The sequence below is a fragment of the Acanthaster planci genome, linkage group LG17 (genome assembly GCF_054643075.1).
Source record: "Acanthaster planci isolate LZ-2023a linkage group LG17, COTS_SCS, whole genome shotgun sequence".
In the NCBI taxonomy this organism is placed as follows: Eukaryota; Metazoa; Echinodermata; class Asteroidea; order Valvatida; family Acanthasteridae; genus Acanthaster; species Acanthaster planci.
Genome location: NC_141793.1, coordinates 11,656,290 through 11,682,597, shown reverse-complemented (window position 1 = coordinate 11,682,597; position 26,308 = coordinate 11,656,290). Strand labels below are relative to the sequence as shown.

Below are 26,308 nucleotides of genomic sequence, written 5' to 3'. Positions count from 1 at the left end.
CTGGGAATTATGTATTGAAAACGCTTTGTGACTGTGCAATGATACAGTACAGTTCCGCTGGTGACAGAGTCGACCTGAACTTGAAGATCGTTCCAAAAACACGGCCCAATTAAGCAATCTACGGAACAATAACACTCTTGATGTTTGCTTACCTTATTGTTTGCTTACGACTTCTCCCCTTGTGAATCTTTCTGAAGCTCAGGAAGAGCCGGTTTTGTTAGAAACAATTAGCTCTCAGGGGAAAAGAGGCGTGGTGCAACCGCAAAGGTTCTCATCATTCGATCTGTCACAAAAGGAAATAAATTCAAAGTAATCTCGGGAAAAAATGATTCGCCTTAATATAGACACCATTTTGGGGGACTTCAAAAATTCAATTATTTTGGTTCGTTGCCAAGTACGCAGTGCGCGTGACAAATCCTGCGATGAGTACTCACCGCTTCCAGGATTCTAACCCTCGGTAAAAATAGGAAAACGATTTCTCTTCGAAATCAGAAACTCCTCTGAATGGGGTTTACATGACCAGCATCTGCTCCCTGTATACTACGCCGAGAAGAGCAGAAGACCACTTCGGAGATTGCGCCCGGAATCACGAACCGCTTCCCGGTAAATGATAATTACCCAGGAGATAAATTGCTTCAGACATCTGGATGAACAACCCGTTTAGTGACTGCACTTTGTACGGCCCAGCCATCAAATGAATACTTTGCAACGAGCACAGCAGGGACTCAAAAGCGAAGGAAAAGAAGGCAGGGGCCGGGCAAAAGTGGAAATTGGGTGTACTCATTTTCATATCGTTAAGGTTTCATTATAGGTTCAGGTTAAAACAGCTGCGTGAGTGTAACTGGCCGCTCGGAATGGCGTCTCGTCGGATTTGTCTATTGGCTATATAAAAAAAGTTGAAAGCGAGGTTACCTCTTTCATTTTATTGGACCACATAGTAAAAATTAAAGCATGAAATAGAAGTTCATTACAAATGAATGCCAGTTATATGTTGATAAACAATTTGAAATTTGTGATTAATTAATAGCACGTTTTAAAGAAACGTTACAAAAGAAGTGAACGTGAATGTTCTGGAGCCCAAAATAGTCTGGCACCACCCTGTGGAACAAATTATAATAAATAAGACAAATTTGAGGGGCACGATCTAAAATGGCTCCCCGTGATATCCGTGAATAAGGTTTATCCCGTTAATTGGGAGTCCGAACGGGATTTACCAGCTTCAGCAAAGTCTTGTCATCAGCACTGTTTCCACGCACTTGCAATCTACGAAGAACTACAACCCCACATACTAGATTCGGTCGTGACCGGTGCCCCATGGAGCGAGTCAGTGTGTTACCGCCCTCTGTGTTCCAAATGGGAGAGGGTACGGGAAGAAAATCTATTAGTAAGACGATGGGCGAGGGCGCAGATCACAGATGGGCAAACTTTTCCTTTTCGGGCGACCTGTATCGGCCATTTAAACCCATCTGACTCGAAATGAAAGGCGGAATGGTTCTTTAAAGGAAGGTTGGAGGAGAACTCACCAGATTGACAAGACGTCGACAGCGGAGGGGTGGTACATGGTATGGGGTTGGCCCGGATTGGGATTCAATACAGGCAATTCACAATAGTGCGCTCCAAGAGTTTGCAACGCGCCGGCCAATCACAATGCGCGAAATCTGTCGACCCTTTCCAAACGTGTGCTGGGTCGACAGATTGCGAACATTGTGATTGGCCAACGCGTTGCAAACTCTCCGAGACGCCCTATTGTGAAACGTCCGTATTCTGTGACATTTCCATGGGAAGCTGGCGACTTTCTTCCCCCTATTCTGTTTTTTCTGTTCCGTTTTCCCCTTCTTTTGGTTCCAACGTTTTAATCTGATCCAATATTTCCGAGGGGGGGTTGCATTGTCCACCCCATCCCTGCGACGCCAGTGTGCTCCTAACGTCTGGTTCAGGACATTATTACGAGTGCCCCAAATGAAAACAGACTTTAAACCTGATGGTGCCCTTGATTGATATTAGTATAAGCAAAAATAAATTGGTGGTTGGGCTTGTTTCTCTCAGAGCTTTTAACGAGAGGGCGCTCTTGACTCCAGGAAAAGCGAGAGGAAATATTATGGCAGAGAGAGGTCGCACTTGCAAGTGTCTCTATGGGTGCACTGAACTAATTCAAGCTCCATTGAAAACAGTGTAAAATCAACCAAGTTTGGAGCCCCATGGCAGGCAACTGAAGTCCCAGAGGCCTCTCAAACAAAAATCAATGTGTTGTTTGGTCCTTCAGATTTCATTTGATTTTCAATTTTTAGTAGGTTAACCAATGAATGTTTTAATTATCCGCCCAAAACAAACTCACCCCCCAAAAAGTGAATGTTGCCAAGCCCTCCCAGCGGCCATTTTTCAAATGACATCCCTCACCTTCCTGGGGCTCTTCTGACTAATTTTCAATCCCATGTTTGTCTGCTTTGCCCCCAGATGGGTGCCCCTGAATCTACAGAGATGATCCTGGGCCATACTGACACAATTCCACCATTTCCTGGCCCAAACAGACCCCTCTTTTGGAAACAATCTCTGGGGGTACTTTTTCTGCGCCTCGGCCTGGCGGAGAATTTTCCTTGAATTGGGACACTGCACCCCTATGGCTGAGTTAGGGCGGCTTGTTCTCGTACGTTCACGAACCACTCGATTTGTTGTTCGTTAGTCGGCCGCTCGCACACGGGGAACGTACAACCGGGGAATATTGCTGGTTGTTGCATACATAATGGCGGCATCCATGTACGTTCTTCAGAATTCTTTTTTATTTAAAAAGGAACATTCATTTCTTTGCTATGGAAAATGATTATTGTTAATTTTGTAAAATTTCCCATTGTTTCAGGCTTTGTGAGCCATCTCGATATTTTTGCGGCTGTTCAAAAATCAAAATCTCACGAGTTTTCCCCTATGTTCCTGTAAAACCCTGACGAAGAGGTGGTGCGTGACCCTGCTCCCGGAACAGTGTTCTTGAGTCGTGTTCCCGCCGTTTGAGCGCGAGAACAAGAACAGGCCGCCCGAACCAGCAAGAGGAGGAAGCGACCTCTTACGATTCAGATGAGGGAAATAAGGCAATTAAGAGTGCCTGTATAAAACAGCGTATTGCCTCCCCCCACAAAAAACCAACTAACTGAAGAAGGACAAGACAGAATGAACTCAATAAAGTAGCCCCCTCCCTTTTCGGTGCGGCTCCACCCCTTTCCAATGGAGTGTCCAGATCGTACGATAGTAATACAAGTGGGAGACGAGTATTCAAGAATCCAATTTCTGAATCACGTACAACTATGGTTCTTTTTTTACATTTAACAATTTCTCATGGTTTTGGAGACAGATTTTATTTTTCGTTCTTTTCGTTCGAAGCTGAGACGACCAAAAAAAAGGACCCCCCGAGCTATTTCAATACAATACAATAAGGGATATTCGCGCAGCCAGATGAGGATGGCAAACCCTAATCCACTGAGCGGTCAGTGGCCATACAGTGGGCGTCACTAGGGGGAAACGCTTGCCCCATTAAGGACAAAAAAAATGTAGAAAAATGGAATAAAATAAATAAGAAAATGAAAACGAAAAAGATTTGATCGGAAAAACCGAGGAATTGAACCCTTTCCACTATTGATCGTTTGTTGGTTCTGACACCATTTATGTTTAAATTTCCAAATTCTGATCAAAAAAAGTGAAAAAAAACCAACAAATTTTGCTTTTTTTTTTCTTTAAGAAAAAAGTATAAAAACGAGAGAAAAAACGTACTTTTCTTTTGAAAGTGAAGTCTCTAGTAATCGTGGGAAAGAAATTGAAAGTATGTACACATCTTAATACAAGTAGCCGCCAATCCACAAAATAGCGAAATAATACAACCTTTTGTAATTTGGTTCATTATAACTTGTAGAGTCGGCAGTGTTTTGACAGACCCACACAACTGACCAACTCACAACCAGATAACAGTTCAGAGTTTATGGTCCATTTACTTTAATAACATTCGCAAACGAATTACAAAGTTCCATGTATATGTATTTTTGCACAGTCCAAACAAGCATGCATTGGTAATTTAGTTTCATTGCCGCTTACAGCTTAACAACACTGACTCTGACGAATATGCTGGTATTACCGACACGAACAATATCGACTGTATAGACAACGGGCATCGTGCAGGTCAACATACGGCACACTTGCGCTATGGATCAATGGCGCTCGATAACGAATGCAGAGTAGTTATCAAGAAGTCCACGTGATGATTTCTCTTCTGACACGGACATTTTATACAAATTTATACTCTTGTTCAATCTTCTGCGGGTGGGTGTTTTGGAAAGTGCAGTCTTTAAACATTTAACGTTGTCCAGGTTTCTCCAAGGGAGAGACGACGGCGATGTTGTTCGATATCATGCAGAAAGACACTGTTCGGTTTGTATGTATTTCTCTTCGACGTTAAAACCCAACTTTTCTCATGAAAACGTCGAAAGCAAATGAAAGATCCCATGGTCTGGCAAATTTTAGGACAACGGGCGTGACACTGTTCCTGCCGTGCATGATATCACATCGTGCTCGAGACTAATTAATTAGTGATTACGTGAGTATTAACTAATGGCATGCAGTTAAATTATCAGAGTTTACAAGAATACAAAATACACCAAAATACCATGGAAACTTGCAACCATTTGTACAATTCGTCGTGTCAGTGCTAAAAGGTCCTTAGTGAAAAATTGCACTAAAATTGGTGGAACTTTAAAATATATTGGCCCCAAGAAACTAGTTTTATAAATAAAGGAAAATGTTGTCTGTTTCAATAAAGTGTTTCTTCGTGCTCAGGATAAAGCACTCATTTTCAAAAATTAGATATTTGCCGTAATGACCTTTTAGCACTAACCGACGATATAAAATTAAGTGGGACACAAAGAGGCATTTGAAAGGACAGTCTTAATACGATTCAAATTCCTCGGGTCGAAGTAGGAAATTAAATGCAATGAACACAATGACCAATTTTTGACACGAGAATGCTTCATTGATTCTGCAGGGCACTTTTCCGATTAATATTAGAAGCTATCAAGAGCACAGTCAGGCCAATCAAAACAACTCTGCTCACGTGTGACTGCCTTCAAAGGACTGCCCTTGAAATCAGCTTTCGTTTCACTTTAATTAAGCTGTGCCCGCCAACGATAAATGACGCCGACCAAAACAGCGGTTACTGACAACGATAGTATAATCGAATGTTCTTTTAGCTACTGCTTTCGTTCGGCGTCCCCGATCCGCCGTTCTGGCTTTTTTTTTTGGCTTATGGAATCATGCAAAGTTTTCAAACGTAACAGTAACGCCTTCTGAAATTTGATCAACCTCAAACTTCAAATTGTGACAATTCTTTCAAAGATTTTAGACCAAAAAAGCTAATAAACAAGGAAATCTTTTTAAAGTATGTTCGGCACGGAATGATGCAGTGCTCATTACTAAAAATGATCATTATAACGCCGTCAAAAATGTGGCGCTCCACAACACAATAGGACACTTCATAATCAGAAACCGCGACACTTTCATAAAGTGCTGTCTTTGTCCACCCCAACACAATCTGAATCAAGTTTAACATTTCCTTCTGCATTTGACAGATGCACGAAAGGACAAAAAAGAGTCAAATTAGCAGGTTTGTTGAAAGAAAATGGCAAGATTAAAGGCACAAAATGAGGATATGCAAAATACTATCATAAATGTTTGGAAAAAACAGCAAGTTAAAAGAAAATGAAGAGGAAAATTTAACATTTGATAAACTTTTTAAAAAGCTGCGAGGAAAAACATTTCCGTTTATCACACACCGACCAGTGGATCAACGACGAACTCTTGTCTTCAAAGACATCAATAACTTTTAATTTGTATAAGTTTTTGCTTTCGTGCTATCGAGTTGATACATTTCTCTAGGAAAGGCAAGGAAGGAAATTAACCAGATCCATTCGAAACACAATTCCAACCTGTTTCTTTGATGACTGCAAGGGTTTCGCCTGTGGGAAAACTCACGGAAAGTAGACTCATTAGAAACTGGGATCGAAATCTTTGGTTTTACATATTGACCCTCCATTTTTGGGCAATAATTCTCGTGCATGATATACATGTGCAACATTCACGTGAAGTAAGTTTGCTTCTTCGAGTGAAGATGGTGCGCCTCAGGAATGATAACATCTAACCATGCATACTCACTCAGAGTGGTTTGGTGTCAAGTTTCAAAGCGACGAATTTTTTCGAGAAAAAACTTTCAGCAAAGCTTGCGATATTTTGTAATGCTGGGCAGGAACAAGTTGATCTTACAGTTTGAGCAATACCTTCTTTTAGGAACACGATTCGACACATATGTTAGAGGAGGCATTTTTCTTGACTTGTTTGTTGGAATGAATGGTGAAAATTGGCCCGGGGTTGTTGTCGGGAGACGCCGCTGGCGGACCGCTACCGCTGGCCGCGCGCCCCGCCGAATTGGGCAGGTGGACGGTACCCGTCGCCTCCTCTGGGGTGGTCCCAACTTTTCGCCTGGCGCAGGGAAAGAACTGGACCACGGCAACCCGAAAGTTCTTGTTCAGCCCGATGTAGATGACGGGGTTTATGCAGGAGTTGAGGAAGGCCAGGACGGTGAAGGCGCGGTAGGTGAGGCTGTTGAAATATTCGTGCGACAGGCCGCCGAGGTTAAGGATCAGGAAGCCGACCTGGTCCGGAGCCCAGCAGATGATGAAGGTGACCACGACGATGAGGACCATGCGGATCACCCGACCGCGGGACTGCAGCAGCGAGTAGGCCGGGGAGGTGGTGGAATTGTTCCGCTGCAGGAGGGACACGGCTTGCCTCTTGAGTCCCTTCACGGCGAGGTAGTGCGACACCACCATGACGGCCACAGGGCCGATGAACTCCAAGATGAAGAGGGCGAGTCCGTGAAACGCTTGGTAGGCCGGACTGGGCCACATCAGGACGCAACTGTTCTGCCGGCCCACATCCGGGATGTAGAAGCTCCCACAGTTCACAACGACGGCCGCCACCCAGACTACGGCCACGAAGTACTTAATTCTGGCCTTGCGGAAGACGATCTTGTGCTTGATCGGGTACACCACGGCAAAGCAACGCTCCACAGACAGGAGAGTGAGCGTGAAGATCGACGCCACGATGGAGATCCACATGATGACTTTCGATTGGATCAGCTTACAGTAGGCGCTCCCGCTGGCCGTCAACGGCACGATGGACAGGGAAGGCAGCGGGATGGCAGCCACGGACGTCAGGAGATCCGCCAGCGCCAGCAGGGCGATCAGTTTGTTGGAGTTGCTGCGCACACGTAGCTTCCTCAGGTACACCGCGATGACCAGGACGTTGCCAAAGAGGCCCGTTAGAGCCAAGATCAGCTGCACGATGGAGAACCAGTCCCATAAGATGGCGTTAACCCCCTCTAATTCGCCAGGGGTGGTCTGGATCCCCTCGGACGCGTTCTCGGGTAAATCCATGTTGGTTCTTGTATCTGATAATGGACAATACACTTCGTGCTCAGTTTTGATCACTTGTTTTCACCTGACTTGACCGGATCGACGAAACATCAAAGTCGTTGGACGGATTCGACTGTACCGGCGATACGCGAACCGCCACAGAACTCAGTCACCTCAATGCTGATATCTTGCCGGCTAGGCCGATTTGGAAATCCAGGTCGGTAAATTTTAAAGTAGTTTGCGTCCAAAAGACCAAAATGTCTTACAGCCTGGAAGCCTGCAACTCTATACTGTTTCAACAGTGTTGTATTTGAGCAATGCTGCAGTGGGTGCATCGCATTGCACACCGGCCGTATCCCCGAGACAAGTGACGCTCAACCAAAGCGTTCGCCACACAACTACATACTACCCGCGGACTTCAGTGATTTATGACCGAGCATTCTGTATATCAACGCGCATGCGTCTCGATCTGGAGTATCGAGGATATATTTGATTTGTTGGCTTTAGGCCAATCGATTCCTCGGTTTTAAGTGGCTGAATAAAACGGTGGATATCTGATCACTCAGTCTCAAATTCAAATCGTTTGGGGAAATGGAAATACCATTCAGTGCTCAAAAATGCATGCGCTTGTCGAGGGCATCCGGTATACGTGCATACGCCGAATTCGGTTTAATTTGTCTTTTTCGTGGTATGATTTCAACAGTGTGCTTTGTTGGCACTTGAGGTTATCATTCAGGTCAATTTAGTTGAATCAGAGCATTTAAAGGAAAGTCCATAAAAAGAAAAACAATTCTTGTGGGTCAACAAGCTACTGAATACATGAAGTTTGAGCGTATAAACATACCCGTGTACAGTGCATACGCCCAGATTGCCCGATCTACCCTTGAAGAGGGTTCACGTCATTTGCAAGGGAACCGAAAAACAACATAGCGAGTTGGCAGTTCCAGACGGGGCAGCACCCGGCCGATCTGCCGGAACATGGTGACAGGTGGTTCATTTTGTACGTCGACGCCTGAGTACAAGCCGTGCCCTGTTTGCATTAATGTTTTCGAGGAACTCCACGCTCTGGACCGTTTGGCCGTTTCGTTTTCGATTATTGCAGCGGGTTTACCTTGAGACGGGCGCATGTTTTACAAAAGTGAAAGAAGAGCGAACTCGACACTTTCCCTACCAATGCAAACCACGAAAAGAAATTCCAACTGCCTGTTTTTCTTCGGACAACATCAAACACATTTTGACTCCAGTAAAAGTACGGAGCAAGTACAACAAAAATATAGTAGCCTATCCACCTTTCGGAGCTATCGACTACAACCTGGACCAAACTTTTTATTCAGACACAGTGAATCGATCGATTCATGGGCGCGACGAGTTGGGACCCATTCCAGGCATTTATTTGGAAACTATGCCGCGTCCCCAGGTGTTGCCCAGACCGCTCCCGGGGGGTTGTCGGCGGGCCTGGACGGGGCACATTACCAACCCTTTGACTCCGTCATGCACCTCATGGGGGAGAAACCGAAAATAATTACGCGGCCAAAAACGAGGATTAAATTGCAAAATGCAAAACAACTGTTCAAACGGTGGAAATCACTGCCATAATATACATCCTAAAAAGAGACATTTGACAAGTTTGGCGGTAGGGTTAACAGCTGAAGTAGGTGCAGAGAAACTGGTTGCGAGAATGACAGGAATGGATTCTCTGGGCCTTCAATTTTACTGAATTATCAGATGCGACATCTGTGCTGCTGTTAACCAGTTCCTCATGTTTAACGAATCAACATTCACGTCTAATGTTGCCAATTTCAGAGTACGTGAAAGATTTACATTTCTCTACACGTCCTTTAACAAAAAATGCCGTTCAGGAAATGAACAGACAAAGCAGTTTCATTTCCTTGTTATTCTAAGAACAGCTTCCATTTAACGAGGAAGCTTTAGTTCTAACAGCGCATTGTCGTGATCATGTCAACGGAATCGAGCGACACCCAAACACAAACACACCGGACAGTAACATGAAGGTATTTCTAAGGAGTACAGAAAAGTGACGCATTCAAACAAATAACCAATGTCAGAGTACAGGGTTTAGGGTTTCCGGCACCATAATCATGCGATTCTTGTTCAATTCCATTTTTTTATGAGATTTGTAAGAGCGTGTATTGCACAGATTTTTATAAGGGCATAGTTTTTGATCCATAAGTCGTATTTTTCATGCTTACCGTTATTATTGTTCTTCTAATTATTATATTTAGTCTTTGTGCGTCATTTAAATTGTTGTGTATTTTTATACATGTATGTATGTATGCTTCATATTGATAGATGGCACATCGAAATCCATCTTTCTTTTTAGATGACTTGGCTACCATCTGAAAATACAGCTGTTTTTATTATTGTAAATGTTGATGTTATCTTCTTTTCCGGGTAAACAAGTGCATCTCTGCAACGCCCGGGGTTGGCGGCCTTGACGATAGATTAGGCCTATTAAGGCTTGTATCCCTGAGTAATGACTTCATATAATTCCAATGTTTGTGCAAATATCGAGTCCTATTAGCTGTACCGAGTACTGGAAGCTCTATATGTGGGACACGGTGAAATAAACTTCTTTCCCCCTTTCAGCTAACTTGTACATAGGAGGTATCGGGTAATTTGGGGACTAGAATAAGCCTCGGGTTGAATTTCAATACAGTCTGGTACACCGAGTTCTTTAAATTCGTGTGAACATTACAATTAGAATTCTCCTTACTAAAGACACTGTTGCTATACCTCGTGATTCGGGGTAAGCTTTTGCTCAGTTACACAAGAGACGCCTTGCACCAATACACAATTTTTTAATGAATGAGAAGGGCACCGAGGAACCAGTCCATTCCAGAGATGGTGGTTGATATGCAAAAGCTTGCCCCGAATCACGAGGTATAGCAACAGTGTTTTTGGTCTGGTGAATTTAAATTGTCGTGTTTTTATATGTGCAATCAGGTAACTCAGTGTGCCAGATTTTATTCGAATGTAACTCGCAAAAGGCTTATTAGAAGCCATTACTGCAATGGCACAACGCTAGTGAGCAGCTGGTGCGCGCGCATCGCATGCCTCTTCGACTAATAGGGTGTCGTGATTTGCCAAATGAAGCTTAAGAATGCCCATCAAGCCTTAAGAATGCGCGGGTCAGTGCGTTGCTACCGAATTTATGACGTCTCCTCTGATTAGTCTGTATCTCTTCCGTGCGACTTATAACTCACGTACGACTTATAACTCACGTACGACTTATAACTCATGTACGACTTATATCTCACGTCTCATACGTACTGGTTGTATCTACTGGTTGTACGACTTACATGTTGTACGTACGACATACAAGTTGCGTAAGTACGGAATTGAATATGGTTCACAAGTCGTAAATACGAGATTTAAGTCGTATAGGTAAGACATCTCTGACGACTAGGTACAACTGGTAACACGAGTTAGTTCAAGGAGAGAGGTTTCACTATGTCCCTTATACAGCTTCGCAGTAATTCAAACGAGTGTTTTTCCGAAGACCGTTCGTCCGGTTCGCTAGGGAATTCAAAATTCCCGTTTTCTTCAGAATAACGGAATAATACAGAAAAAAACGAATAGCAGGGACAGCGATTTCACAGCTTGACTTAATTCACTCACTAAGTCAACTAAGTCCACATTATCCGGCGATCCCAAATGGTGTATATGTACACTATATATATCACTGCCAGTCCATCACCAGGGTTAACGGTTATTCGGTGCGTTCGATTAGCTTCCGTGAACACACCAGTGTTACACTCAAGGGAAGCCTCAAAATGAGGCTTATCGAACGCTGCAGTGTGTTTTCCAAGGTATTCTGGGAAAAAGGTCAGGTCCCCGCCTCATTTCATCATGTACGTCCATGCTCGAACAGTCCATCCGTGACGTCATTACACTCGGGCAGCCTCCAGAGACCCGCTCGCCAGCTGGGGTAGTGGTGGCTGACACCAGGGCAGGCACGAACATCACGTGATGGCTAAACGAACGCTCTGGTGTAAGTTTGACTTACATGTGTGAGCTAATCGAACGCACCCATAGCTTAGCTCGTGTTAAACAGCGCGCATAGGTTCAGATACTCCTCTTGTCAATGCGAGCGTTTCACAATAGTGCGCCACCGAGAGTTAGCAACGCGTTGGCCAATCACATTGTGCGAAATCTGTCGACCAAATGCGCGTTTGGAAAGGGTCAACAGATTTCGCGCGTTGCGATTATTCTAATTTCTTTGTTCAACCTTTAATACGTTTGCCTCCTTTGGGGCAGATAATCTCAGTATTCACTCTCTCTACAGGCCCCCAATTTGAACCCCAGCACAGTGACGTTTCTGACCTTTGCCCTTGTAAGCTCCTTCCACTGAAACGCCTTTAAAAGTAATGGAAAAAAACAGTCAAGTTCAAGCTGAAAATTGAGAGCAAACTGGCATCGGGTTTATCATAGGAGACAGGTGGTCGCAGTTTTTAATCCGCAATGTGATAAACGGGTCATTATCTCTATTATGAAGGGTAAAATATAGCTGCACCAGACGATTATGCACGCAGACGGTTTCAACCGTTTCATCCACAAGCCTTTGGATGTACTATAATTCATGGGCCTTTTTCCATATAGAGTGGTACATTATTATTTCAACACAGTTTTTTAAAGCACAACATTAAGTTTCGTGCTACTTTTTCAACAGAGAAATGCTTGGTGGAAGTCCAAGGTTGCCAACTTGGAGGGTATAACGGGTTGTCCATCTTTCTGATCCGATTGTGCGCAGTGCGCTACACGTTCGGCTTATCTAACCTGATTTCTCGAAGTGATGCTGACCTAAATTTTCCATGCAATCGCACCAAACTAATTCCGCGTTCTTATATTTTTACTTCCAGCACACTTGCAGCGTTTGCGCCCGCTGCACACTCTGCTATCATGGCTCGCGTCCACTTCAGCGCCTTGACACAAAGAAGCTGATTCGACAATCCCCTCGTCCCTCAAGCCGGGCGAAATCGAGCGTCTCATCTCCATGGCGACCGCGATAATTGGAAATTCCGAATCCGAGAGTACCACCCCATGTAGCCTCGTAAATAACGGAGTCCTTATTCATATTTTATGGCCAGAGGTGGTGCCTTTCCCCTTTCTCTCTAAAGGACGCTTTTGCCTGCAAAGTAATAGGACTGATCGGGGAATCGGTTGGCGTAAGTTCCCCTTACGGATACCACTTACAAGTGTGTATATTTCTCTAATGAAATAATCGCTCAGTAAGAGCTGAACGCCAAGGCCAACATACGGCGCCGGCACCGCAAAGGGTAAATTATACCGTTTATGACAGGGATTCTTATAGTCGTTACGAGGATGACATGGGAGATCCTCTGCACGCAATTGTTGATGAATCCTCGTTTCATATCCTCCTATATAAGTAAATCTCACAAAGACTCTGACAATTATCGTCGTATCTCGTACTGATAATCCGTATGATTTTTATAAATGTACGGGCCTTATAGGTGTCAGTAAAAAAGCACTAATTATATAAATAGCTGTGATACTAGACTGACCTACTTTGCAAGGAATTGCCATATCAAATGTATATACAAAGCATTGTTGATAGAGGTGAATCTTCTGAGTGTCAATTGTCAGAAAATGATTGTGGTGCTACTGCAGATGTTTTCCCGCAAAGAAATTAACGCTGTGAGCGATGAAGCGCACGGGGCAAATTTTCATCGAATCACCAGAGCTGTATAGGGAGAGAGCAGCGCCAATCTCACACTTTGGAACCAAAATGGCCGTTCTCAGTGTGCGCGCGCAGTGCAGCGTGCAGCTACTGTGTGTTGATTGCCTACGTGCACTGACGCATAATCCACCATTTTGGTTCCAACAATTGAGACACTCATGTCGCAACTCTCTTCACAAACAGCTAGAGCTGCGAATCGCGTCTGCAACCCCCTCGGTACCGGCGCACTATTTTGTTTCAATTAAAAGTACAAAATGTAACCAGTTTCTTACTGTGTTACGGAGCTTCCCCCGATTCAGGACGAATAAGTGGCAAAGTGCAGACCTGTGGATACATACATTATTCTGGAAGAGGTGATGTCATTTGCCTAGTTAAACTTGATCCACAAAAGGCAGCAACTCACGGACAGCGGCACGCAGAGCAACACGCGGAAATAGTTCGGAGAGTTATAAAGGGCAACTCGAAACTTAACAATAATTATCTTTATGGAGCATGTTCATTTCATAAAGTGCTCCAGCTTTTCTCATTGAGCGGCAGTTAAAAGGTGAAAATCTGTAGTGCCCGAACAGTTTCTCTGAATTAGTTTGTCTGGGAGACCACTTTGGGAAAAACAGAACTTGTTCAACTGGCTCCTTCATTTCCTGAAAGTCTGTACGCGAGAAGGGAAACTCAATTTAGAAAGAATGGATCTCACAACATTATGGTACAAGTGGGAACATAATAGAACAGTCTGTATAGGTCTCGACCGGCACGTAAATGTACATTGAATTCACATTGTACTTCCTTACTTAGTCCAATTAATCTACTCAGTTTTAAAGGCAGGCCCAAGGCAATGTTATTAAATGCAGGCCTACATTGTATATACATAATTTGTAAAGGATGAAATTCAAAATTCAAGGACGGGCTTTTAATTATGAATTGATTCTGTTGCTACTTGTTGTAAATACATGCGTGCAAAGTAGAACATTATCTATTTATTCACTCCGTGGTCTGCGATAGTTTGGATATTTCAAACAGTCCAGAGCATACCAAAATGGGTGAGCAGGCAACATAAACAGGAAGCAAAACAGGAGAAGAGTGCATCGCTTTCCCTGGGAGACTGTCTGAATGCATACACTTGAAAAATAGAGGATATAAAATAATCCTGAACGTCAATTTGAATTGGTACGTGAATCAGAACACAACTTAAAGAACGTCGGGTACTTCCCTGTTAAAAAAATATTTTTTTTTGTCTCTGCACAAGGACTATACCCGCCCCTCTTCGTGCTCGAGTATGTCGCTTCACGCTTACGGTCCAACCTGCGCGTGCACTGTAAAGCGGTTTTGAGTAAATCTCCCCGGACACTTGATTCAATAATGCCCCTGTAGCAGCCTTCAGAGTGGAGCAATTACGGGAGCAGTTCTTGCGAAGCACGAGCGAGCTGTGAGGCCCGCTCCTCAAAACCCCAAGGGCTGCGCCAAAGAGAGCCAGGCAACCCATACTCACAAGGAGGTAAACACACCAGCCCCCAAGATCGGGCAATTATGTGTGCTCGGATGTAATCAACTTACGGGCGATCGAACAGGGTGCAGACACGTTCGACTTCGTCGAAAGTTAAAACAAGCTATACATGCCCCGCGGAGGAAGGATCGATTTTTGCCTACAAATTAATAGTCATCAGGAAAATCCCCAGAAAGGTTGTATACAAGTCGAGATAGGTTTCGTTTGAGACGCAAAAATGTTACCACAGCAGGTCGAAATGCCTGCAGTCCAGCCTAACGGATGAACCGTCCACGTGTCACGTTCACTAAACTGGCCCGGGCGGATGGTTTGAGGATAGTTTCCGACCTGAAGTCAGTTTGGACACTGAAAACATGCATATTTGAGCCATTTGAGCCCCGTCGGTTATTATTTTGAAGGCTTCTGTCACCCAGAAAATTTACCAAATATATCATTTTCCTGTTATCGTTAACACATCCGCCAACAAAATATATTGCTCAATTCGGACGACGTCAAGATGACGCTTACGGGGTTGTAACGGGTTGTAACAAGACATGCTACTTCACTTTGTTAATTTAAGGGGTTTGGAACAAGTTATTGGCATAATGGACGTGAAAACAACATCACTGGTCGGCTAAAAGCATATATTGCCGCGTGCCGTAAGTGAGAAGTTGGTCGTCTCAACATGTCGTCAAAACGGTCAGACGGAGCGATGGTAATACGGTACATCACCCAGGTGTCAAAACTCAGCGCGTACGGTTTGACAAGGTGTGCAGTGCAGCGACAAAATCCAAGCTCTTGGTAAAGAATCCCCCTCGAGCAGAAGCACCCCCTCATCGGTTGAAAAGAGCCATTTTGGCCAGAAGTGTTCATTTTGTTGGTAGCGATGCGACCATAAAGCGTGCATCTCGTGGTCGTTCAAGTTAACCAGTGAAGTCCAGTTCTGACCAAAGGAGCTTCCGTTGCTCAGAAAAAAAAACGCTCTCTCTTGGTCCAGCGCGCGACCCACACCGGTCTTTAGGTGTATCCACCTCTTTGAGTGTATTCGGGTGGGGCATCTTCAGTGGATACACATTCATGATTCAAAGCGTTTTAAACATGCAATCATTCAGAGAAAAGTCAAAATGATTTTTCGAAGATTCTATATTCCAACAATGATAAGCCACATTGTTGGTATTCGAAATACATGTTTAGGGTCTTCGGAGGGATTCAGAAATGTCTTCATTTCTTCATTGTCTCAGATCTGCTGAGAGATCGAAATCTCTCTCAGTGGATATACTGGATGGAAACCTAATAACAGTTCTTGATGCTTGGAAAGGCTCCACACCTTAGGGGAAAGTTCAATCCTTTATAGGTTGGATCTATTATCCGGGACTGAACCCAAAATAGTGACAGTCCATGTACTGGATTCAGGTCCTTGGAAGAACGAGAGTTTGGTTCTTCATCAAATCGCCGAATGAAGACACGATATGAGCCAGATTCATGGATGGAAACTCTTGGAATCGCATCTGGATTGTCGAGGGTGTCCTAGAATCGACTAGTCAGTTTGATTCACACGGATTTTATTTTCCTATACTTTGATCAAGGAAACAGAACTGATATCCACACATCATGTTGATTTAACAACCGATGAACCATTCCCTTACCTTCTGTCTTGATCACGCACCAGTGACAAGCAGCCTCGAGGAGTACGCTAGAAGTCATCCCCTCTACTGTGACGACAGCTCCCGGGTAATTAAGACCCCAGGGATGTTGCCTCCGTCGCTAGCCTCATCGAGATCTCCCCGGCGATCGTCTCCTTCATCTCGGCAAAATCCGATCCTTGTCATTTCTTCCCAATCTGTCGCAGATCCAAATCCGACAAGCAATCAGTGACTCTGCGGCTGTTGTTTTTTCTTTCCTCGCCATTTCTGATCGAGGGGTAGCCAGCTTTCGTCTGCCCGTTAACTGTCGCCATACAGACAACTCTTGAAAATGTCTTGAAGAGTTTTGGAGCCAGTCGAGCCTTGGGAATAATTACACCTAGACACAAACTGAATGACCACAACAAAGATGACCATCAGACAATCTGAAGCAAGTGTATTATAATAATAGTCGTTATATTTCAGTTTACTTCTGCACGTAAAACATTTTTTTTCATTTACAAAAAGAATCGCCAACACTTCAAGATTTAACATTTAACAAACGAATTGAACTTCCACATAAGTATAAAACTGGACTTATACCTATTCTTGACAGATATTTGGCTTTTAAAAGTACCATTTTGTCGCCTGAGCGGGTATAGAATTTAAAAAGGGTTTTCATATTTATAAACTGTTACACTCTTATTTTTCTATCTTTAATATTATTTAACTTTTTCTGAAAAAAAAAACATAATGAAGAGCGAATAATATCGTCAATCGACATTCGCAGTAAACTGGAAAGATATTGACAAAGTCCAATGTCATATGTAAGAGGTTTACAAAAATCAACATTAACAGTAGCATAAACAAAAAATCAATAACAGATATAATCAAAACTATTGTTTTAATTCGCCAGCCAAATAATACATTATTGTGAACGATGTTGGAATCTAGACAAAAAAATCACAAAACATAAAGCTGATGAAATTATGTTTTGAAAAGAAACAGTTATATGTCCTCTGGATTTTATACTTTTGGTGGCAATATTACTTCGTAAGAAAATATCTACAGTGAGGTCAAAGTATCAAAAAATAGCCTAATGCTACGAATATTTTCATCTGGTAAAATGTCTATCAGGTCATATTATGTGGAGAAATTAAAGAAAAGTCTTCCTGATTTCAGCTTCACTCTTGGGACTCTTAAGAAGATCAGTCTTTCGTATTCATTTTGCACATAATTCTAATTCTTTGGTGCAACTGCATTAAACTCATTTCACAATATAAATCTGAGTCAATAAATAGACTTTCCACCGATGATGACGACTCATAATTATAGATACCCTACATGTCCTACACTGAGGCTTGGTAATATGTTCCAAAATCTGGTGTTTATTTACAATGTGTTGATGATGCGATCCCTACAGCACCTGAAACCGAATGTCTGTAGCATAACAACAGATGCTCCGAGGTGGAAACTGGATTTGGATTTGGAAAAATAGGTCTGGAAAATTACAGGTGGGATAATAAATTGACGGTAGGCTCTGATCGCACAAACTTCAGTCACATCAGTCCGGATGTATTATAAGAAATGATTCCAAAGGGTGCTGGCCCTTTCATGTAGCAGGTTATTAGTCCGTGGATATTAATAGCGCAGGCATTTTGTTCAGTGAGTGACACGGTGAATCAGATCAGTCGTTTGCTCTTGCGAGGGGGGGTGGTGGTAGTGGTGCCCTCGGCGTCTAAGGAGTCGCGCCAGAGCGGATTCAAAAGAGTTGATTGATTCTGCTAAATGGCCCCTTTCGGCTTCTCGTTTAGATCCGGGTAAGTACCGGCACGGCAGGACGGTGGGCTCGAACTAACCTGGACACAAAGGGGAAGCCTGACCGAATCAGTCAAGCCACAGGGCTGGTAGGGAAATAGGTTGGCGCGTTTTCGCGAAAGTCATATGCTCTCCCTAAGATAAATCCCCTTTCTCCCTCTTCTCCTTCCAATTTAGAAGAGGGTTAAAGTTTTTGAAAACGGGGTATCGTCCAGCCGTTTTGAATTTGTTTTAAATTATTCTGGAAAACTTCACACGGCTTATTTCCTGTACTGATTACTGCTGTAATAATACCAGTGAGGAAGAAACATAAGAAAGTGATTTCAATTCGTTTAAAATGAATGTAAATATTCGGTGACATTGTTCCAATTTTCAATTTTCATTCTTTGAAATTAGAAGCACCACGACAGCAAATGAGGCCGTGTTCTCTCATGCGCATAACTTGAAACATTTCGTCGAAAGCGCGACAGACGGGTGGGGTATTTACGTCAAACAAGACCTGCCTCCTCATTACCAGGCATCCAATGAAGCCAACAACTCCATGTGCTGTGTTGGAAGCCCTTTCAAAACTCGAGGATGCATGAGAGAAAAGGGAATCCCCCATTGATTCCTCCAACCCTCGTGTTGAATTTAGAAGGGGTTTGAATCGAGTGTGCTTGTGAATAATTCACGTAGTAATTCGTCAAATGTTTGCAACGTGGGCGGGCTGAGAATGATGTCTCTTCTGAGTCATGAGCGACTTGAAACAGATGCGACATGTATACGCACATCAGCATAACGAATCTCGTAAAAGAGATTTTCATCAATTTTCATATAGAATTGAATTTGTCGGCATTTATCAATGGACTCTGCTTAGCTTGTCTCCAAGCGGATTTGAGACCAACCTCAAATACACGTTTCTTATTCAATAGCTGGATAAAAATAAAAACGTTTTCCCATTTCATAAACACTCGTATTAAATTCTCATTCATTATGTAGCATTCAACAGGATATTTCGGTTTATGTTGAGGCGTTAAAAGCACTCGGTATCAGAGTCTCACAAATATGAATTACCAAGCTGGAAATAAATCACACTAAGGTTTCCCAAACACAGCGTTGCTGCTCGACCTCCTGACAGCTCAGAGCCACAGACCACTTTTCAATGCTTGCAACATTAGGCAGACTTTTAACGATACGCATCAGGTGTAAACAGAACTTTGTTTTCAACATCTCCCGCTTGTACTGTAAATCACTCAATTTAAGACGGCTGGGCTCATTATTTTTGATATTGCTTGGAGGAGCACTGACCCTTCTAAACAGAAAAGAAATAAGAAATGAAGTAAACAAATTATGTGTGTTCTTGAAGGAAGAAGTATCAGCTTCAGATGTTGGAGAAATACACGGAGAAGGTTGGTCATTAGTTGGGAACGGACGAACCTGATTCCCAAAATGTAAGCTGGTGGAATTTTGAACCTTGGTCACGAGATGCACACAGGGAGAAAAGTACCAGCACACCCAGTTGAGCACGGAAGAACTACCCTCTGTAGAGGGAAGAAGTGATTGACGGCTTCACCTACTCTCCAGGCATTCTTTTGCAGCAACATTCCTGAATAAATTAAAAACTATGCCGGAACCGAGGATTGCATTCGGTGAATGTCTGTTTCCGAGACGCAGCGATTGGTCCATGCAAAGTAAATGTCACTGGGCTGTACTGTACTTGATCTTGGTACAAAACCTGTTGATTTTCAAGGATTATGGCGACAGGATTAGATGTCCTTGATTGTTTCCAGCATTCCGCAACATCTTACCTTTACCACTGAGTCGTCACTGGGAGGGTTGCAGGGTACCAATTGCCCCGCTGGCTTCCAGCTCTTGAATTTGATCCCGGTCGTAGCCGAGCATCTCCGAGAGAACTTGATCGGTGTGCTCGCCGAGCTGAGGGGAGGAGAGACGAACGTCAGTTTGGATGGTGCTGTACCCAACAGGAGGCCCTGTGAGAATAAAAAAGCAAGTTAGATATTGTCCCAGGTTTGCAACCGACTGAGGGACGGTGAAATTCAAAAAAAATTTTTGGTGTTCAAACAGGACCACACTACATACCATGTGCAGGTTCAACGCACTTTTCCATAACTAAGGACTTGTTACTTTATTGGCAAATGATGTTCTGTGAATCATGTCCCTTGAATAACAAGTTTCAAGATGTAAACACTTCAAACTAAATAAGAATATCGTATTCAACGAATTGCAGGGTCTAACTGAAAGTAAACCCAAACCGCACATTATTTGATAATGTGTTTTTAAAAGTCAATACAAATTCACAATTTTAAGATTTTTTTTATAAAGATTGGTTGTTTTATTTATAAATCAAACTCAGTGAGGTTTTCTGTTGTACATCTCGAAGTCAATGACAACACTCTCAAGCGGAAAACAGTTATGGCCAATAAAAAGAGACAAACAGAAAACATGTAAAATGACAGACACAAACAGTTATTCCTTTTAGTTTTTCCAAGGAGAAGATCTGAAAGTAAATTAAGCCCCTCAGGAGCAATATAATGAAGAAACTTTTCATCAAGGGAATTCAGCACAGGAAATGCCCACTTTTAGCATGGGAGGCAGCCCCCTGGACAATTAATTATACGGAAATACTCAGAGGCCCAATTAAAAGAAGGGTTTGACGTCAATGCAAGATCATTACATAGAAATGGGTAAGGGCAACTTAAAACTTGCCACTCACCATTTATTCTTTCAGAAATAATTTGAAGTACAGGTATATAGCTGTAGCAATGACATTTCTCCTGGGACACTAATCCATTCTAGCTTTGAGTGAAGAATCAATTTCCAACCATTAAAATGAGGTTCATCTGCAATACAGCCTCCATTTACAAGTCTGACTCTGTACATCAGATTTCATTTTTAAATCTAATGTTGGTAGCACTATATTCCTTTGAATCTATCTGACTTTGTTTGCATATGGATGTCTTCATCTGCAAATAGGTGACTTCATTTGCATATCTGACCATATTTGTATACTTGTCTTCATCTACATATGTGACTTCATTTGCATATCTGACCATATTTGTATACTTGTCTTCATCTACATATGTGACTTCATTTGCATATCTGACCATATTTGTATACTTGTCTTCATCTACATATATGACTTCATTTGCATATCTGACCATATTTGTATACTTGTCTTCATCTTCATATATGACTTCATTTGCATACTTGGCCCCAAGTTTGCTCACTCATGACATCTTTTGAGTCTCCAACTCTGCATTTATTTTGGCACGATGAAACTTCCCCCCTGTTCAAATGAGTCTCGAATGTAGAACTGCCTTGTTGGAGAGAAAGGAGGAAAATCCAAGAAGCAGGAAAAACCTTCTGTCTTGTTTTCAAAGCCAGACAGCAATCAAGTTAACAACTCAGAAAGGTTGCTGACTTCAACACTGTATACCTGCATATCAGTTGATATTTGATTAGGGTGCACCACACATGACCAGAGAGCAATTAGGAAATACAGCAATACTTGTACGGTCCAGATTTCACTATGCTTTTCAAAGCCAAGGACGGCTACAGATATAAATAAGAATGGGATGTTCTTTGTATTCAAAAGTCATTCCTTCTTTAATCAATTTCAACGTCCCTTTTTAATCAAGGTTGCATTACGCTAGGAAAAGGTCTGGTGTAATTCTGCATTTGGACTTGGTGGCATTGTTACTAAGTTGATACTAGCCGAAGATTCTCAAAGTCAAATCTTGAGTACCCAAATTCATATCGCTTTCGAAGTTCAACTCTAGATTAAGGTCTCAAAAGAAACAACTGGCACACCACATGCAAGACAAAAAGATGTGATTTTAAATTGTTCAACGTTAATCCTTAAAATGAGGGCTAAAAAGGGTTGAATCGGGGGGGGGGAGTGGAACATGTTGAATGTCTAATATTGAAATTTTCATCCTGCCAACAAAACCGTTCAAATGTTCTAAATGCAGAATACACTCACACCCATTCCTAATGCCTGCATGCGTGGACATGAAGACTTTAAAAGCACTCTGTTTACATAACAACCCACAACTAAGAGGCCTGACGGAGAATCAATATTTCTTTTTTTCGGATACACTGGCCTCCAACTATTCCAACTCTCCACTCAGCTACATCTAAAAAAAAAAAAAAGGGCTGAGCACATGACCCAGATTTTGTGTACACCTGCCCATCCTGTTTGCTCTGAGGGACCTAATTGTTTTTTGTGTAATTTAAACATTGCAGCAGAAGACATTTATGTGCTCAATGGCTTGTTCAAATTTACGACAGGGCCCTACAAAAATCAATGTTGAGGATATTAAACTGGGCACGTGGTTCTGCTTTTAGTTTCAGGCCTGAGTCGGAGTTAGGTGTGCGTTCTCATTCCTGTTTGGATTTCCTCATTTCAAATTGAATCACAACCATTTTAGAAACACCTAGCCTTTTGGTTTAACTTCATGTCTTTGGCCTTGGAACCACTTGTAGGACTTGGTTTGGTTCATTATTATCATCACGGTTTAAAAGCAAAAAAGCTAAATTTTACATTAAAAAAACATAAATACAATGAATTAGACTTAGACTTCAATCAGTGTTGTATTCGAGTCCATCACAAGTCCTTGCAAGTCCCTGTAAGTCCATCACAAGTCCTTGCAAGTCCCTGTAAGTCCATCACAAGTCATTCAGTCTTAAGCCAATTCACAAGCTAGTCAAATTAGCTGTGACAAAAGCACTCTTTTGCCATTGTTCACCATGTTCTGATGACTGGTCTTTTGAAGGGACTTGTGACTGGACTTGTGAAGGGACTTGTGACTGGACTTGCGAAGGGACTTGTGACTGGACTTGTAAAGGCACTTGTGACTGAACTTGTAAAAGGGCTTAAACCAACCAGCAAAACCCAAAACTTTGGTTTTGTAAGACTACTGTAAGACTCGATATATCCCTAAATCTATCCACAGACCTGTACCTATTCTGAGCAGGAAATACTAAAACCAGCAGCCTATAAAAACCAAGGAAATGATGCCAGCTACATTTTGTAAGCATTTCTGGAAACCGAAACCACTGAACTTTATTTTCATTGGCAGTGTGAGAGCAATGGTCCAGGAAGGTTCGAAACAAATTGCTTCAGAAGTGACGCCAAAAGAGCACAGCATGAATACAAGGAGGGTATTAACTGAGATGGTGTCCTCCGATATATTGGTCTCTTTTGGCAAAACCAAGTCATTATCAACAGAAAAGGAAAAAAACAATATTGGCAACTGCCACAAATTTCTGCAAATATGTCAGCTTTCATAATAATATATACATGCACACTTGTAATATGACTAACATCACCCAGAACTGACTTTCAGAAATATCGTTGGCTATCAGTTGTGGTCAACTGGCATTTCTTCACAGCGACAGCCCTAATACAAATTGGTAAGTGATGGTGTATTAAAAAGCAGATGGAGAAGACATACGCTGTTCTTACCTGGCACTCGGACGTTTCCGACAGTAGGATGGTTGAACTCTTGAATCATTTTGTTGTGGATGACCTGGGGGTCCTGGAAGACCTGCTGGAGGGACTGGACCGGACCAAAGGGGAGACAGGTCTCCTCGAATGCGGCCACCCAGTCGGATAGCTCCTTCTCTTGGAATCTGGGTATGGAAATGATCGTGAAATGGTGAAACGATCAGACACAAAACAACAAAACTGAGTCTGATTTATGTGCTCCGGGCCCGTCTTGCACAGTGCGGTTTGAATCAGCGGCCACAGGAAACCACAGTGCTTGTATTCCCAGCAAGACATTTTACATCAATTCAAGAAATAGTTCCAATTCGAAACTTTCAAATTACAATTTTTTTTCTTGGTTTGTAGTGAGAAAGATAATCTCATCCAAAACTAAGCTTATCTGCACAAGAAAACAGCCAAAAGAAATATACTTTTTTCCTAGCATTCCAGACAAGCACTTTTGGAATTCCCATGTACTATATGTGCATAAGAAAGGCTGGTGCATTTTGGTTAACGAGGGAGCTCTGTCACAAATGTCACGCAGGGATCCAGACCGTAGACACTGACGCACTTTTATTCAAGTAAATGTAAACCTCACAGAGTTAAAGCTTCTTCCTAAAAAGAACCAAAAATGTCATTTTCATTGAAACAGGTCAGTAAATCAAAATGTACTTCTGTGTATGCCTTAACTTTTCACTAAACACTGCCCTCAATCAAGTATACTCAAACTACCTGGCAGAGAGTTTTGTTATCAAGGAGTCTCTATTGATGACCCGGAGTTCGTTGGATGTGTATCGCTCATCTGTAACAAGTTCTTCCATTTCTAAGACCTGAGGGAAAAAACGAAAAAATCCCAAAGATGAGCCACAAAAACACTTACAATTCGCAGAGCAAATTATTTTCACCTAAATCTGGTCTTCAAGACAGTTGTTTTGTCAAACTTTAAGGAATAAATATAATCCCAGACGTAATACTTCAGTTACAGTAAAACCATAATTTATATTTATTCAAGGAAAACTTTAGTAGATCCAAACTTCACATACTGCAGATGAAACGCGGCACGCTTTATCACTGTGTCTTCTGAGTCAACGTTGACATCTGCAAAGCCCATTTCAATCAAGGCTTGACTTTCAGCCCAAAACACGAGCCACTGTAAATATTGTCACTGGTGAAAGAAAATCTCTGGGAACAAACTTGACCAAAAAAAAGAAGTCAGATAATCAAATACCTTGCACAGGGTCTTGAAGTGCTCGTTGTTACCCGCTCCGACGATCAGAAGCCGGCCGTCAGACGTCTTGAATGCCTAGGAGACGAGATCAAACATTTGCAACTGCATGTTTGTGGAACAACATTCAACCACGAAGTCCAGAATAACACTGCACGCTATGCATTTAATAACCGTTATCACTTAGCCACTGTCCAACAGAATTAATATCGTAGCTTTCAAATCCTCACAATGGCTAACAAACAAGTACACTGGTTCTCAATCTCTTTTGGGCACCTGTCGAGATATCAGCTGATTACCAATATTACAAGTCAATATATCAAGTGTATAATACAAGTCAACTACGGTCACTTTGATTATGAAACAACGTAAAGAGATGCATTAAGCTTTTTTTCAGGAGGGGGGGAATCGTCAGGACATTTTTAAGAGAATCTCTTACCATCCATCAAAGGTTTGAAAGAGTTTACAGAACTGAGGTAAGTAGAGAGTACTGAAGTGAATACGTCACAGGCACAGTTATGCGCGGAAAAGGCATTAGCGCAAGAATCTAGCATGTGAACCAACGATCGCGTGTACTCCATTCGTCTGCACTGCAATTACTGGTACAAATGACATCACACTCCGATATTCCATAGCCCAGCTTCAATGACAAATTGGAATATTATGCACCAGGCTGATACCTGATAGGGAACGATGCTACCGTGGCCGGTACCCCATCGTTTGGCCTCCATGCCTGCCATCAGGTAATTGGCTCCAATGTGAGACATTATGGCCACCTGTGGACAGAAAACAGAAGAAACAGACAGAGGAAATTTTAAACCCCCCAAAAATAAGTGAAGAGCCATAAATGCCGACACCGTATCCATCACCACATGAAAACACTTCAGCTATGAACAACAAACACTTAAGGAATGATTTAGCTATTTTTACAAAAATTATTATTAAAAAAAATCTCATTCACTGTAATAAACTGTATCTTCCAACTGGGCATAGTAAAATCAAGTGGACAAACAAAGGGTGTTAATAGTCCGATAAGGGAGCCTGGGCAAACAGGAATTTTCACATTCCTTGACAAAGACACGTCTTTCTATAAGAGACAGTAAAACTTTGTACCTGCGTTGACAGCAGGTTGCAGTCAATCTTCTGGCCCAGCCCCGTCCTCTCGCGGTGTAAGAGAGCAGCCAAGATGGCACCGTAAGCAAAGAGGCCTGTCGACAGATCAGTCATAGCCACGCCCACCCTGACTGGCTCGCCATCCTGTGCACAAAAAATGACGAGCAAATCACAGCCACGCCCATCCTCCCTGGGTTTCATTGTGCGGGTGTAAAGCGGCTTTATCTTCTAAACTTACATCCTTGCATATTTACATGGTTATCAGTGAGTGCTATGCCTATATTTTGGCCATGTTGGCAACAGACTTCCAGTTGCTTTGGCTATGTCAATGAGCCACTTCGGAATTTTACAAAGGTCAGGCCAATCAAGAACACAGCACATGTGCCAGTCGGCATATGGCC

At 42.6% G+C, this 26,308-nt stretch overlaps 2 protein-coding genes across 7 annotated transcripts in view; both read right to left on the bottom strand.

Moving 5' to 3' along the window:
* Positions 1 to 152: 152 nt before the first annotated feature.
* LOC110973554 (succinyl-CoA:glutarate CoA-transferase-like) overlaps positions 153 to 26,308 on the bottom strand; it is a 29,191-nt gene continuing 3,035 nt past the window's right edge. The window contains exons 8-14 of one of the 6 annotated variants that reach the window (XM_087147867.1): positions 25,908 to 26,051; positions 25,475 to 25,570; positions 24,798 to 24,872; positions 24,302 to 24,399; positions 23,549 to 23,715; positions 19,869 to 20,051; positions 153 to 283 (exon numbers count right to left, since the gene is read on the bottom strand). In XM_087147867.1, the coding sequence (XP_087003993.1) occupies positions 19,885 to 20,051; positions 23,549 to 23,715; positions 24,302 to 24,399; positions 24,798 to 24,872; positions 25,475 to 25,570; positions 25,908 to 26,051 (747 nt within the window). In that variant the 3' untranslated portion in view covers positions 153 to 283; positions 19,869 to 19,884. Of the gene's footprint in view, positions 284 to 16,344; positions 16,482 to 16,538; positions 16,675 to 16,719; positions 20,052 to 23,548; positions 23,716 to 24,301; positions 24,400 to 24,797; positions 24,873 to 25,474; positions 25,571 to 25,907; positions 26,052 to 26,308 lie in introns of those variants that run through there. The other 5 variants (XM_087147866.1, XM_087147865.1, XM_022224451.2 and 2 more) reach the window with 5 other exon arrangements.
* On the bottom strand, positions 3,334 to 16,013 carry LOC110973553 (somatostatin receptor type 5-like). Its single transcript, XM_087147873.1, has one exon. The coding sequence runs from the start codon at positions 7,461 to 7,463 to the stop codon at positions 6,312 to 6,314; it is 1,152 nt and encodes a 383-aa protein (XP_087003999.1). The 5' UTR covers positions 7,464 to 16,013; the 3' UTR covers positions 3,334 to 6,311.